The 15,177-nt window shown below is 42.0% G+C and overlaps 1 protein-coding gene across 2 annotated transcripts in view; it reads right to left on the minus strand.

Annotated features, from left to right (window-relative positions):
- Window positions 1–1,101: 1,101 nt before the first annotated feature.
- The window catches only part of foxred1 (FAD-dependent oxidoreductase domain containing 1), a 47,369-nt gene continuing 33,293 nt past the window's right edge, over window positions 1,102–15,177 (minus strand). The window contains exons 8-11 of one of the 2 annotated variants that reach the window (XM_063038702.1): window positions 14,179–14,339; window positions 13,456–13,585; window positions 11,100–11,204; window positions 1,102–4,244 (exon numbers count right to left, since the gene is read on the minus strand). In XM_063038702.1, the coding sequence (XP_062894772.1) occupies window positions 3,990–4,244; window positions 11,100–11,204; window positions 13,456–13,585; window positions 14,179–14,339 (651 nt within the window). In that variant the 3' untranslated portion in view covers window positions 1,102–3,989. Of the gene's footprint in view, window positions 4,245–9,732; window positions 10,020–11,099; window positions 11,205–13,455; window positions 13,586–14,178; window positions 14,340–15,177 lie in introns of those variants that run through there. The other variant, XM_063038703.1, reaches the window with a different exon arrangement.

The following is a 15,177-nucleotide window of genomic DNA, read 5'->3' on the forward strand; positions in this document are numbered from 1 at the left end:
TGTGATGTGCTTGGGAGCAGCCCACAAGTGGCTCCCCATTTCCAGCACCAACATAGCCTGCCCACAATTTACAAACCCTAACCCATTCACCTTTTTGGAACATGGGAGGAAACCCACACAATCACAGGAAGAATGTACAAATTCCTTACAGACAACGGCAGGATTTAGTCATAGTCATACTTTATTGATCCCGGGGGAAATTGGTTAAACCCCCATCTTCTGATTGCTGGCTTTGTAATAATGCTATGCTAACCTCCACACTACTATGCCACCCACTTGGAGGGGCAGTAGATTTGGCAACCACCCAAAGGAACTTCTGCACGAGTGATGTGCAAAGGCTCCCAAACTGTCTTCTGTGCTAGCTGTCAGTCAGTGGAGTTAATCTGGATTACATTTGGTTTTAATTTTCCTCAGATTTCTTAAAGCTATCGTTAGTCAAATGATGCTTCAATACCAATGTGCAACAATGCAGTGCTGCCTATACACTACATCTGAAATGCCAGCCCAGCTCAAGTTGTGGAGGAGGATTTAGATCTACTATACTCCCTCACGAGGACACACTCCAATAAAATTGCTGCAACTATTCACTTAGTCTAAACCGCAGTGGATGGGATGCCTGCTTTTATTCTGAAATGTTCTCGAAGTTGTTGCAGTTGAACTCATGCCTGTGGAGTGAATTCCACCACTCTCCCGCCATGCCTCATCAACAGTGGAAAAGGCTTGGAGGAATCAGGATACAAAACTCTTGCAGCAGGATCCCATTATTTATATGGCTGATCTTATTAGGTTTCTGGTTTATGATGATGCCCCAAGAATGGTGACAGGAGGGAATCTGGCCAAAGTAGTGCCACTAAAAGCCTGCCACTTGCTGTGGGATGAAGGTTACCTGCCACCCATTCATGGCTGAATGTTGTCTAGGACCCTGCCACCGATGGGCATGAACTTCATTGTCTGAAGAGCTGCCAATGGAATGCAGCATTCTGTTATCAGTTAACATCAGCACCGATTAAACAGCCAAAAGTGTGACCTTCGAAAAGGCCTACGCCAAAGCCCCAAGGATCTTTTACAGAAAACACACACAAAAGAACAAAGGTGAACGTTTTAAACAAAATTGCAATTTATTAAAAATACAAAGTAACAGTTTCAGCTTATACATTTAGAGCACGACCCACCTCCCACTCTTTCATTCAGTGTTACCATATGAAAATCTATGACATGATCATTTAAAAAAAATAAAACTTAGCAGCATTTTACAATTAACTTTTCTCTCTCAGTTCCTCCTCTGGGTTTTCAATTATTAAATTGATGAAGCAGCAAATTACTCTACTGCCACTAGATGGCACCCTAGAGTACAAATGCCCTTAGGGAATTTTCACTTTACAGGGATTTGGCTCCTTGTGTGATACTTAATTGCCAAGGGAGAAAGTGCAGCTTGTCCAAAGGGGAAAAGGGTTTATTTATCCCTCAGACTTCTTTCTGTGTTCCCCCACTGAGCCACATTGCTGCTTCCACATAATAAACCACATAATATGGAAACAGCAATATAGGACTTGAACCAGAGGCAAAAAAAAACACCTCTCGCCCAACCCCTTAACATTGATTGCAAGGTGATAATCCAACTGTGCAATGAGCAAAGACTTCAGTCTATTTGTTAACTTGTGGCACTCATCTAGTTTTGAAGACTAGCATACTTCTGCACCAGGCCCATAAGATTAATTCCCAATGTTTAAATTAATATGGAACTGAAAGCAGCTCGTTCTCTGTGACAGAAGCCATCAACTAACTGCTCTGTGATAGTGTCACTTGGTTCATTGTCATTCATCAGGTCTGCAATGATTTGTCAGAATCACAGAACCCTGCAGCATACAGGGCAGTAGGTTCTCATGACCATGACAGCCAACTAGATGTTAAGATCAACAGTTTCCAGCCCGTAGATTAAAGTGTTTGTGTTATCTTTTCAAAATACTGTAGAATGAGGAGTCCAGTTTTCAACTTTGTTCTTCAATTCCCCTGTGTAGGACTGGTATCTCTCACTAACCACCTGCAATTGAATATCTACTGCTTGTGCTAAAGCTCAGATGAGGGAATCCAAGTAACAAAGCCCAGAATTCCTTATCCTACAGTGATAAAACTTGGTGAGATGTTACAGTAGCCTTAATGTGACAGCTGACACTACAATACCAACTCACTTTAACCCCTATCTACTCTATGTGTCAGTTTACTGACAATGTGTCAAAACTTTGACTTGCATTCCAGGTGGTTGAATACAAATTCAATAGGTACTACAGGTTTACTTTCCCTCACAAGTGGAAAGACAGGTTCAATAATGTTACATATTTACAACTGGGAAAAATACATATCCTGCAAACTGTGTGTTACTTTCTTGGAACAAACTAACTGCAAATTGGCAGGAAATGCCATTGGTAAAGAAATCAGTCCTTCAGACATGCAGTGTTTCCATAACAGTGACTGTATGGATAGCTGAGTGCTCTTCCAGTGATTTTTAAACTCAACTTCCCTTGCATTTCACGACATATGTGAGTGATGATAAACCTGATTCTGATATGGGTCTCCATTGTGGACTGAGAGTGGGAAAGGGGTAGTGTGAGGGGGAACGTGGTTTGGAAAAGGGGAAGGGAGAGGGGAGGGAGTGGGAAGCACCAGAGAGACATTCTGTAGTGATCAATAAACCAATTGTTTGGAATCAAATAACCTTGCCTGGTGTGTCAGGGCTGGGTGTGTCTGCACCCGCGCCACTTCCCCCCACCCCAGGCCATCCTTCTCTGCCACCTGTCCCATACCCCTCCTGTGGTGCTCCACCCTCACCATTTCCAATATCCTCTGCTCCTTCCAGATTTACAAACTGGCTCTCTGCTCCACATTGACAAATATAGTACTTAGCAGAAGTCTGAAGGCATGCTGGCTACATATCTGTGCTCAAGACTTTTGCATAGAACTGCAGATAGTTTAAAAGAATCACAAGGAGAGGGGAAAAGAGACAATCTATCATAGCACACATCTCCAACTGTCTGTTCTCAAAGCCTGCACATTTATAGAACCCTTGCCTTTTTTCTCCTGGCATTTTGGGATATCAAACTTCAGTCAGTTTCTGGGTATGCAGACCCCATTAATAAAGACAGATACCTCATGTTCCTGCAGCCACAACATTAGTTAATGGCTTCTCTGCTAAGGAGATAGTTCCTTCCTAATCACACTATATTTCTCATAATTTTATACAATTTTATTCACATCTCATCTTCTGTTCCACAAAAAATAGACATTCCTTATTACAGAACTTTTCTATCACTGGCTACATTCTTGTACATCTTCCCTCTACTTTCTCTTCAGTGAGGTATCCAATACATCTTGTTAAAAACATTATCCACCTGTCTCGCTAACTTTAGGAGCCAGCAGACATGCACTCCAAGATCTCACTGCTGCTGTTACTTACAATTTACTCTATTTCCTGGCCTTGCTTTACCCTTGCATTTCTTTGATCAAATTTGATTTGCCCACCCAACATCGTGATATGTTACAGAATACACTCATCTTCCCCACTCCACAGATGGCTACCTGATCCACTGAGCATTTTCAGCATTTTTCGTCATTTATTAAATGTTTGAAGTGTAAAAGCAAAAAATAGGGACAATTTAACTGTATTCACTCAGTGATTTAAGTAGCGAATACAACTGACAGAAAGGGAAAACCTCCCCTAAATGGTGGATATCCCTTTTTAAAGCAATTAGGGTTTAAAAATCCATTTTATTGGCCTGGGTTTAATTTTTATTAAATAAGCTTGGAGATGATCAGGCACTCACTGAAAGATTATGCTAGTAAAACAATAAAGCCTGTGAAATTCTTTGTACCATGAGTATCTACATTCCAAAAGATTCATTATCACTTTACCAAATTATGATTTTACAACAAGTTCATTGGGACAAATGCATCTTTTAGGAAGTCTGACAACAGCAGAGCTGAATTTTATAAATTCACACTATATTTTTTTCCAGTACTTTGGTACCTCTGTAGAATCGGATGAAGTCAAATACACCAAGGTCCAGCGTTTTGAATCTTCCATCGAGGATGAGCTCAGCCATGGCTCTGCCCACAGCCGGTGACTGCTGAAGGCCATGGCCACTGAAGCCGGTGGCAAAAAACATGTTGGTAACCAGTGGGTGAATACCAATGACTGCATTCTGGTCAAAGGTGTTATAATCGTAGTAACCTGCCCAGGCTGTTTTCAACTGAGAAGAGAAAGATATTAGAGTAGAACAGAAAACATCTTTTGCACAAGGACCCTCTGCAAATATACCGTATACAGCCTCACAGAAGCGTTAGTTAGGAGCAAGCAAAAATTTGATCAAGTCTTAAGGTTATTACGGAAGAGAAGAAATAAAGCAAAATTAAGAGGTGGGCAGTTTCAAAGCTGACAAGACAAGATGGCGAAACACACAATGAGTAATGGGAAGCTGGAATTATGTGAATGCAGTGTCTTCTGATATGACTGAAAGAGGTTACATAGAAAGGGAGGTACCAAACAGGAATACTGGACAAAAGCAACACACAAAAACACTAGAGGAACTCAGATGGTCAGGCATCATCTACAGAAATGAATAAACAGTTGACATTTCGGGCCAAGACCCTCCTTCAGGACGAGAAAGGAGGAAGAAGTGGACTTTTGTGTGTTGCTCTGGATTTCCAGCACTTTTGTTGTAGACAGTGTCACAAGAAAGTTTGTTGCTAGAAAATTTTGTGCACCCTGCACAATTTTCTCTATTTCTGCATAAATATACCTAAAATGTGATCAGGTATTCATGCAAGTCCTAGAACTAGAGAAAGAGGGGCCAATTAAATAACACAAAAAACATTATACTTGTTCATTTATTTACTGAGAAAAATGATCAAATATTACATGCTGGTTGGAAAAAGTATGTGAACCTTTGCTTTCAGTAACTGGTGTGACCCACCCCACACCCCCCACCCTGTACAGCAATAACTTTCGTGGATGTTTGGAAAGAAAAAGCATTTCAGGATGTATATTGTATACATTTCTCTGACATTAAATGTACATTTGAAACCTTTGAAACTTCAACCAAGCATTTCCAGTAACTGTTGATCAATCCTACATGTCAGCTTGGAGGAATTCTAGGCCATTCTTTCTTACAAAAGTGCTTCAACTCTGGGATGTTGGTGGGATTCCTTACATGAACTGCTTGTTTCAGGTCCTTCTACAACACTTATATAAGATTAAGGTCAGGACTTTGACTCTGCCAACCCAAAACATGAATTTTCTTCTTTTTAAACCATTCTGTTGTTGATTTACTCTTGTCTTTTGGATCACTGTCCTGTTGCATTAAGCTAAAGGTGACAGACTGCTACCGCAACATTCTCCTGTAAAATGTCTTAATACAAATTTTGAATTCATCGTTCCCTCAATGATTACAAGCTGTTTAGAAACATAGAAAATAGGTGCAGGAGTAGGCCATTCAGCCCTTCTAGCCTGCACCGCCATTCAGTATGATCATGGCTGATCATCCAACTCAGAACCCCACCCCAGCCTTCCCTCCATACCCCCTGATCCCCGTAGCCACAAGGGCCATATCTAACTCCCTCTTAAATATAGCCAATGAACTGGCCTCAACAGTTTCCTGTGTCAGAGAATTCCACAGATTCACCACTCTCTGTGTGAAGAAGATTTTCCTAATCTCGGTCCTAAAAGGCTTCCCCTCTATCCTCAAACGGTGGCCCCTCGTTCTGGACTTCCCCAACATCGGGAACAATCTTCCTGCATCATGCCTGTCCAATCCCTTTAGGATCTTATACGTTTCAATCAGATCCCCCCTCAATCTTCTAAATTCCAACGAGTACAAGCCCAGTTCATCCAGTCTTTCTTCATATGAAAGTCCTGCCATCCCAGGAATCAATCTGGTGAACCTTCTTTGTACTCCCTCTATGGCAAAGATGTCTTTCCTCAGATTAGGGGACCAAAACTGCACACAATACTCCAGGTGTGGTCTCACCAAGGCCTTGTACAACTGCAGTAGTACCTCCCTGCTCCTGTACTCGAATCCTTTCGCTATAAATGCCAGCATACCATTCGCCTTTTTCACCGCCTGCTGTACCTGCATGCCCACTTTCAATGACTGGTGTATAATGACACCCAGGTCTCGTTGCACCTCCCCTTTTCCTAATCGGCCACCATTCAGATAATAATCTGTTTTCCTGTTTTTGCCACCAAAGTGAATAACTTCACATTTATCCACATTAAATTGCATCTGCCATGAATTTGCCCACTCACCCAACCTATCCAAGTCACCCTGCATCCTCTTAGCATACTCCTCACAGCTAACACTGCCGCCCAGCTTCGTGTCATACGCAAACTTGGAGATGCTGCATTTAATTCCCTCATCCAAGTCATTAATATATATTGTAAACAACTGGGGTCCCAGCACTGAGCCTTGCGGTACCCCACTAGTCACTGCCTACCATTCTGAAAAGGTCCCGTTTATTCCCACTCTTTGCTTCCTGTCTGCTAACCAATTCTCCACCCACATCAATACCTTACCCCCAATACCGTGTGCTTTAAGTTTGCACACTAATCTCCTGTGTGGGACCTTGTCAAAAGCCTTTTGAAAATCCAAATATACCACATCCACTGGTTCTCCCCAATCCACTCTACTAGTTACATCCTCAAAAAATTCTATGAGATTCGTCAGACATGATTTTCCTTTCACAAATCCATGCTGACTTTGTCTGATCATTTCACCGCTTTCCAAATGTGCTGTTATCACATCTTTGATAATCTAGCATTTTCAAATCCAAATATACCACATCCACTGGTGGCCCTGAGGCAGCAAAGCAGCTCCTTCCATCATGCTTCACAGTTGGGATGAGATTTTCGGGTTGGTGTGCAGTACCCTTTTCCCTCCTAACGTAGCAGTGTGCATTTCTGCCAAATTCAACTTTTGTCTCATCTGTCCACAGAACATTGTCCCAGAAGTGTTGTGGAACATCCAGGTAGTCTTTTGTAAACGTGAGATGGGCGGCAACTTTTTTTTTGGACAGCAGTGGTTTCCTCCATGGTGTCCTTCCATGAACATCATTCTTGTTCAGTACTTTTCTTATAGTGGACACATGAACAGAAACTTTAGCAAGTTCTAGAGATTTCTGCAGGTCTTTTGCTGTTACCCTTGGGTAGATTCTTTTTCACCTCCTTCAGCACTGCATATTCTGTCTTTGGTGTGATCTTTGCAGGATGCTCACTCCTGGGGAGTGTGGCAACAGTACTGAGTTTCCTCCATTTGTAGACAATTTCTCTTACTGTGGACTGATGAACACTGAGGTCTTTAGAAATGCTTTTGTAGCTTTTTCCAGCTCCATGTATCTCTACAATTCTTCTAAGGTCCTCTGAAAGTTGTTTTGATCGAGGCATGGTGCATATAAACAGATCTCTCTTGAGAAGAGCAGGCTCTGTCAATACCTGCCTTTGTGTGTCTTTTTTTATAGGGTAGGACAATCCACACCTCCAATCTCATCACATTGATTGGAACACCCGACTCCAAATAGCTTTCGCAGAAGGCATCACCCCAGAGGTTCAGTTTTTTCCCCCCAACAAATACATGCAACATTGGATCATTTCTCTAAGTAAACAAACAAATATGATTTTTTTTGTGTTATTTATTTAATTGGGTTCTCTATCTAGTTTTAGGACTTGCAAGCAAATCTGATCACATTTTAGGTCATACTTGTGCAGAAACAGAAATATGTTTTTACAGGGTTTACAAACTTTCCAACACCACTGTAGGTTGCGAGGGCAAAAGTTCACCTTGTAGTACCAAGGAGCCACTTGATAAGATCACAAGACATAGGAGCAGAATTAGGCCATTGGCCCATCAAGTCTGCTCTGCCACTCAATGATTGCTCATCCTTCCCCCACCCCCCCAGCCCCACTCCCCAGCCTTCTCCCTGTAACCTTTGATGCTGTGGCCAATCAAGATATCAACATATCAATCTCTGCCTTAAATACACCTAACACCCTAGCCTTTAACACCCTGCCTTAAATACACCTAACACCCTAGCCTCCACAGCTGCCTGTGGTAATAAATGCTACAAATTCACTCTCTGGTTAAAGAAACTTCTCTGCATCCCTGTTTTAAATGGTCGCCCCTCTATCCTGAGGCTATGCCCTCTTGTCCTAGACTCCCCCACCATGGGAAACATCTCTTCCACAGCTACTCTGGCTGGGCCTTTCAACATTCAAAAGGTTCCAATGAGATCCCCCCCTTCATCCTTCATTTAAATTTCAGTGAGTACAGACCCAGGGTCATCAAACATTCCCTGTATGATAACCCTTTCATTCCCAGAATCATCCTTGTGAAATCTTTCCAACGCCAGCACATCTTTTCTAAGATGAGGGGCTGAAAACTATTCACAATGCTCAAGGTGAGGCCTCACCAGTGCCTTTTAAAGCCTCAGCATCACATCCTTGCTCTTGTATTCCAGACCTCTTGAAATGAATGCTAACATGGCATTTACCTTCCTCACCACCGACTCAACCTGCAAGTTAACCTTTAGGGTGTTCTGCACAAGGACTCCCAAGTACCTTTGCATCTCAGATTTTTGGAATAGAAAATAGTCTGCACATTCATTTCTACTACCAAAGTGCATGACCATAACAGCAGGGTAGAAGTTGTCCTTGAGCCTGGTGATATGCGCTTTCGGGCTTTTTTAAAAATCTTCTGCCTGATGGGAGAGGGGAGAAGAGAGAATGTCTAAGGTTGGTAGGGTCTTCGATTATGCTGACTGCTTTACTGAGACAGAGAGAAGTACAGTACAGATAGAAACAAGCCTCCCCTCCATGGGCACTAATGTGCTGAACTGTGCGCACAACTCTCTGCAATGTTTTGCAGTCACATGCAGGTCAATTGTCATACCAAGCTGTGATGAATTCAGATAGGATGCTTTCTATGACGCATCAATAAAAATTGGTAAGGGTCAATGGGGACATGCCAAATTTCTTTCGCCTCCTGAGGAAGTAGAGAGGTCAGTGAGCTTCCTTGGCCCTAGCACCTACATGATACAGAAACCTGAAAGCATGTACCACCATGCTCAATGACAGCTTCTCTCCCGCTCTTATAATCTTTTGAACAGTTCTCTAGTATGAAAAGATGGACTCTTAATCTCACAATCTCTCTATTACACCTTGTTGTCTACCTGACCGCACTTTCTCTGTAAATCTAACACTTTATTTTGCACTCAATGGTTACTGATTTACGTTGCTCTACCTCAATGCACTGTCTTAATGAATTGATCTGTATGAAGGCAAGTTTTTCCACTGTACCTTGGTACATGACAATAATAAACCTATTTACCAATATCTTCTTAGCTAATGTGTTTATACAGCAAGCTAAGGAAAATAGGTATGGAAAGTGAAATCATATACAGAAAGAGAAGAAAAATGGATTTAGTAAGGAGAGAAAATAATTAAAACAATTTAGTACTAATATGAAAAAGGCAATTCTGGGTTGGAGAGGTTAAAGGGCAATATGAAAACATATCCTTCTCATTAAAAAAGCAAACAGTCTCTTGCCAAAACTACTTCTGAGTGCAACTGGTAATCAAGCATAAACAACAATTTCAAGAAGCCACAGAGAAGCTGACTATGAACAACTGCTTTAGTAAGACCAATATTTAACAAAGTAAATCTTCCACATAGTAGGTAATTCACAAAACTAGATAGTTTCCTTGCCAAAATTGTTGAATAATTTCCACAATAATGGACATGCAATGTTAAACTTGCCAATGACCTGCCAAAAGATTTTAGGGGGAATGTCTAAATGATTCTAATAATACAGGTTGAGTACTCCTTACCCAAAATGCTTGGGGCCAGAGGTGTTCGAGATTTGGGAGTTTTTCGGATTTTGGAATATATAGTGTGATAGCTTGGGATCGCATCATTTCCAACTGAATTTATGTGCGACCAGTAAGCAATCTTTGTCTTTCACTTGTTCATCACGCATCTGCACTTAACAGTAAAATTATAACATTAATATAATGAAAATATAATGTGTGCAGGGTAACAAAAAGTAGCACAGCAGCACTGGGAGAATACATGAATCAGCTGTTGAACAAACAAACAGCAGGCTTTCAGTATCTACCTACGATGATGTGTTTTGATTAAGTTACAGAGCACTGTATTTGCATTTTACATTTTTTCAGGTTTTATGTAAGGTATAAAAACAATCAGCATTGTGGACTTGTTCTGGTGTTAGATTTTCATGATTAGCTGACGCTTTAAAAATTTAATGCTGTGTCATCTTAAATTTCTGCAACCAGCCTACAAAGTATTCACAACCACTTTCAATTTTCAGATCATCATCGTAGATCTTTGCTTGTATCATGATCAGCACACTGTTAAGTGGTACATATTCGCTCCAACACTGATAATACACAATTGAGATTTTCATTTTTCACTTTATGCAGTGTTTTTCTATTTTTCATTAACTCTGTTCATTATATATGTGAGGTCACTTCTCAGAACTGTGTGGTGCGCAGTGACCTAGGCATTGCCTGGGAACCTTCCCAGCGCATGTTAAATTTTCCATTTGTGACATCATGTCAGTGCTTAAAAATAAATAAATAAATTTGGATTTCAGAGGTTTTTGGATTTTGGAATTTTGGATAAGGGGTACACAACCTGTACTCATTCCTACAGAGACCTCGAGAGGTGCTGTATGAAATTCTACAGAAAGTCCTTCAAGGAAAGATTATTAGGATAGTCATTTTTCAACTCATCCAGTTATTGCAGAAAAGAAACACCACACAAGAGATATTCAGGCCAGGCAGGTCCAAGTCCCCAAAGAAGAGAAATAAATAGCTCGAGTCATCTTCCAGATCATTGCTCGACCTCCATAATGTAGCAGAAGTGGTGAGAAGGACAGCTTATAGATATGCCTCCTACTACCAGCCAAGCATCAGCAATTGGGTAGGCTCCCTACATTTAATGACCAATGGTGTAAGATACTGAGGACAGCTTCAGAGCTGATGTGAAAACAAACAAAAATGCATCAATGTTCTTTAAAGATGTTCAGACAACTTACCTTCAGGGACTCGAAGGCAGGCACTCTCTGAGCCAGTTTTGGCCACACCTCCTCATCGAAGTATTCATAACTCACTTCCAGATCACTGGAGTCTGGCTCCTCTTCCTACAAGAGCCAAGAACTGGAGTTACCAAGGGAGAGAGAGATGTGTGCCTATGCAGCAAAGCAGCCACATGCAGAGATAGGGATAGTCAACTTGTTTTAATTGTAAATGTTATTGCAAAAATGATATCGTATTTGTAAGTAGGATGCCATGCACAATCCTGATTTGATGGAGACAGATGTGAGAAGCACGGAGGAACATTTGGAGAAACTTCTGAAATGCCTGGTTCGTTGCCGCTGCTACTGTGCAATCGAGAATCTCCGGAGGGGAAGGCCCCAAATCCTCAGCTTTGCCTATTGCTTGTTGCCGGGGCTGGGGTCGGGGTCGAAGCACTTGGCAGAGATGGTGCTCGGTGTCGGAGGGCTGGTCGGAGGCTCGAAGCTTTCAGACGGACTCAAGAGTCGGCTGTGGTCGGGTGCTTCCAGGGTGCTGCATCGGCAAGTTTGCGGCGCTGGAAGCTCATGGCAGGGAGAGCTTTTTTTACTTCCTTCCACCGTCTGCGTGAGATGATGGGACTTTCGAGAGACTATGAGACTTTTTTTTTTTTAAACTGTGCCCCATGGTCTGTTCTTTATCAAATTACGGTATTGCTTTGCACTGTTGTAACTATGTTATAATTATGTGGTTTTTGTCAGTTTTTTTTTAAGTCTTGGTTTGTCTTGTGTTTCTGTGATATCATTCTGGAGGAAAATTGTATCATTTCTTAATGCATGTATTACTAAATGACAATAAAACAGGACTGCGTGTCCTCATAATCTAATCTTAAAAAAAAGTGAATATTAGGGACTGAAAATGCAAAAGTTCCTGTCACAAACATCAAACCAAACTGCAGGACAGGTCAGGTGCAGAACAAAGATCTCCCTACTGTACCAACTCAAATACTCACACATCAGATACACAATGCCACACTCACAACAAGCTGGAGGAACTCAGCAGGTCGGGCAGCATCCGTGGAAACGATCAGTCAACATTTTGGGCCGGAACCCTTCATCAGGACTGAAGAGGGAAGGGGCAGAGGCCCTATAAAGAAAGTGGGGGACCGCTTCGTCGAGCACCTCCACTCCGTCCGCCACAACAGACAAGGTCTCCCAGTTGCCACCCACTTCAACTCTGCTTCCCATTCCCATTTGGATATGTCCATACATGGCCTCCTCCTGATGAGGCTAAACTCAGGTTGGAGGAGCAATACCTCATATACTGTCTAGGTAGTCTCCAGCCCCTTGGTATGAACATAGAATTCTCCAAATTCCGGTAATTCCCTCCCCCTCCCTTCCCCTATCCCTATGTCACTCTGCCCCCTCCCCCAGCTGCCTACCACCTCCCTCATTGTTCTGCCCCCTTCTACTACCCATTGTGTTTTCCCCTATTCCTTCTTCACCTTTCTTGCCTATCCCCTCCCTGATTCCCCTCCCCCACCCCTTTATCTTTCCCCTTACTAGTTTTTCACCTGGAACCTACCAGCCTTCTCCTTCCCACCCTCCCCCCACCTTCTTTATAGGGCCTCTGCCCCTTCCCTCTACAGTCCTGACAAAGGGTTCCAGCCCGAAACATTGACTGATCGTTTCCACGGATGCTGCCCGACCTGCTGAGTTCCTCCAGCGTGTTGTGAGTGTTGCTTTGATCCCAGCATCTGCAGAATATTTTGTGTTTAAGATACACAATGCCACTGGAATGAGACTAACAAAGTCAATTTTACATTAAACTTTTGCAGCTGGCACAAGGTAGAACTTCATCTCACCTGTCCTAGTTAGATTTCAATCTAGCCCTTAAATATTAACCGTAAATGTATAATCTGTCTGACAGTGATAGAAGGTGCTGATGACCCTTTGCTGAACCCTTTATTTGTATGCTGGACAGCAGCGAAGGATTGCTAAACAGTGTCATGTGCAGGTAACTGTTTGTTCAGCTGGAGTTAAGTTATTTAGCAACTTCAGAAGTGCCAAATAGGCAAAAACCTGGCAGTCTACAAAGCAGGAGAGGGGAACATGCTCTTCCTAGGAGATGTCACAGACTTGCAGGACCAAACAACTTGTCCCTGATGTCAGCAGAGAAATCAGACTGAACACAGAGTGGAATTGTCATGCTCCACCATGGAAAGATAGAGCTAAGCTGGAGTGAAGAGGAACTAAGAAAGAAAACCAAGAGAAAAAAAAAGTATTGTTTTTGGGCATGTGAGGAAGAGTCAGCATATCCACACTAGTTGTCTACTCAATGCGCAAAACACACAACTCACAAAGACCTGGCTGTGCTTACCTCAGCTGGCGAAAGTCCTGTCACATAGTTTCCACCCAGGCCTTCTCGGCGGAAATACACTCCACTGTAGTCAATAGATAATGGACAATCCACTCCGGGACCATCTGGACAGTGGAATACATACACATATCTAGAGAAGGGGCAAGATAGAAAATAGCTCTTGGAACAAGTCTTAATCTCACAAATAATAAATTCCAGCAATGGTGGTTGCTATGGGAGACCTGACCGTCAACTCTTGCTGGGAAGTGAAGTCAAGGTGAAAACAGGATGAGTCTTCATTATTGCACATTCCCAATGACACAATTTGATTACCTATACTGAGGCATGTCATTCATGGCCCAATAATTACTTCCTGGTAGCACAGGCTTTATTCCACTTCTTATTAAAGCAACTTTTCTCTGTGCTTCATGGTTATATCAAGATTCACGGCAGGATAATCTCTGCCAAACACTGTACAGTCAGTGTCGTACAGCATGGAAACAGTCCCTTCAGCTCAACATGGACACGGTGACCAAGTTGCCTACCTGAGTAAGTCTCACTTGCTTGAACTTGGCCCACGTTTCTAAACCTTTTCTCTCCACGTACACAAACAACTCCAATCTTGCAATTTGTTTTGTAAACAAAAAGCTTGATTTTTTTTTTTTGCTTTTTGCAGATTCTGTGTGGCTTATGATGCAATCCCCCAGTTCTCTATTTTGTCATATCGCTGCCTCTTTGGCTCACCTTTTTCTAGGTTCAACAGGAAGTTTCGTTCCCTCCAAGGTGCCTTCAGGTCCACTACCAATCCCGACCATCCCTGCTACTTTGCCTGACCATGCTCCAGCCGCATTGATCAGCAATGCACATTTCACTGGCTGGCACTCCGCACTGTTTGGCATCTGTACCTGTCACAAATCAGAAGTGACAAAGGTCAACAAATTGAGGCAATTTATCACTTACGCCCAATAGGTCGTAAGCCTGAAACCTTTACTGTTTCTCTTGTTGAATGGTGCCTGACCTGTTGAATATTTCCAGCAATTCATGTCTTCATTTTTAGATTCTCATCATCTGCAATTTTTTTTGCAGTTCAAACTATCAATTATTAACAACACAATCCCAGAAAAACACATGTTATCCAATGCACACAAAGCACTACCATGTTCCATCTCAACTGCAAACTCCTGAAAGAATCAAGGGCTGAAAAATAGTTTTCATAAAATTGACCAGAGTTCTAAAACAACAGAAAATGCTGGAAATATCCAGGTGGTCAGGTTTGATGAAAGGTCTTCAATCTGAAATGTTCACCATTTCTCTTTTCAAAAATGTGACCTGACCTGCTGAGCACTTCTGGCATTTTCGTTTTTATTTTAGATATTCAGTTACCAGAGATCCTCTCGCAGCAGATATCTTGGGACAAGTCCTCATCCTCCTTTTGGGGATAATTTATGGATTATGTAGTTATAAGAAATATAAAAATACTTGGAGAGAAAGAAAATGTACGAATATAGGAAAAGGTAAATAGCTGATGGAAAGAGTAGTTGATAATTCCATCAACTGAAACCATCCCATCTACAAGGCAAAGTTGACAGGTATCTTAAAATCTAGGACTATATGAAAAGATCAGGAGATGTGGGAAGAGTAGGTCAGGGTGACTCATCTAGATCAGCTAGCTTTACTTAGGATCATAGAAAAGTTACCATACAAGATGAGACTTGTCTGTCCATTGTGTCCATACCCAGTGAA

The sequence above is a fragment of the Mobula hypostoma genome, chromosome X2 (genome assembly GCF_963921235.1).
Source record: "Mobula hypostoma chromosome X2, sMobHyp1.1, whole genome shotgun sequence".
Taxonomy (NCBI): Eukaryota; Metazoa; Chordata; class Chondrichthyes; order Myliobatiformes; family Myliobatidae; genus Mobula; species Mobula hypostoma.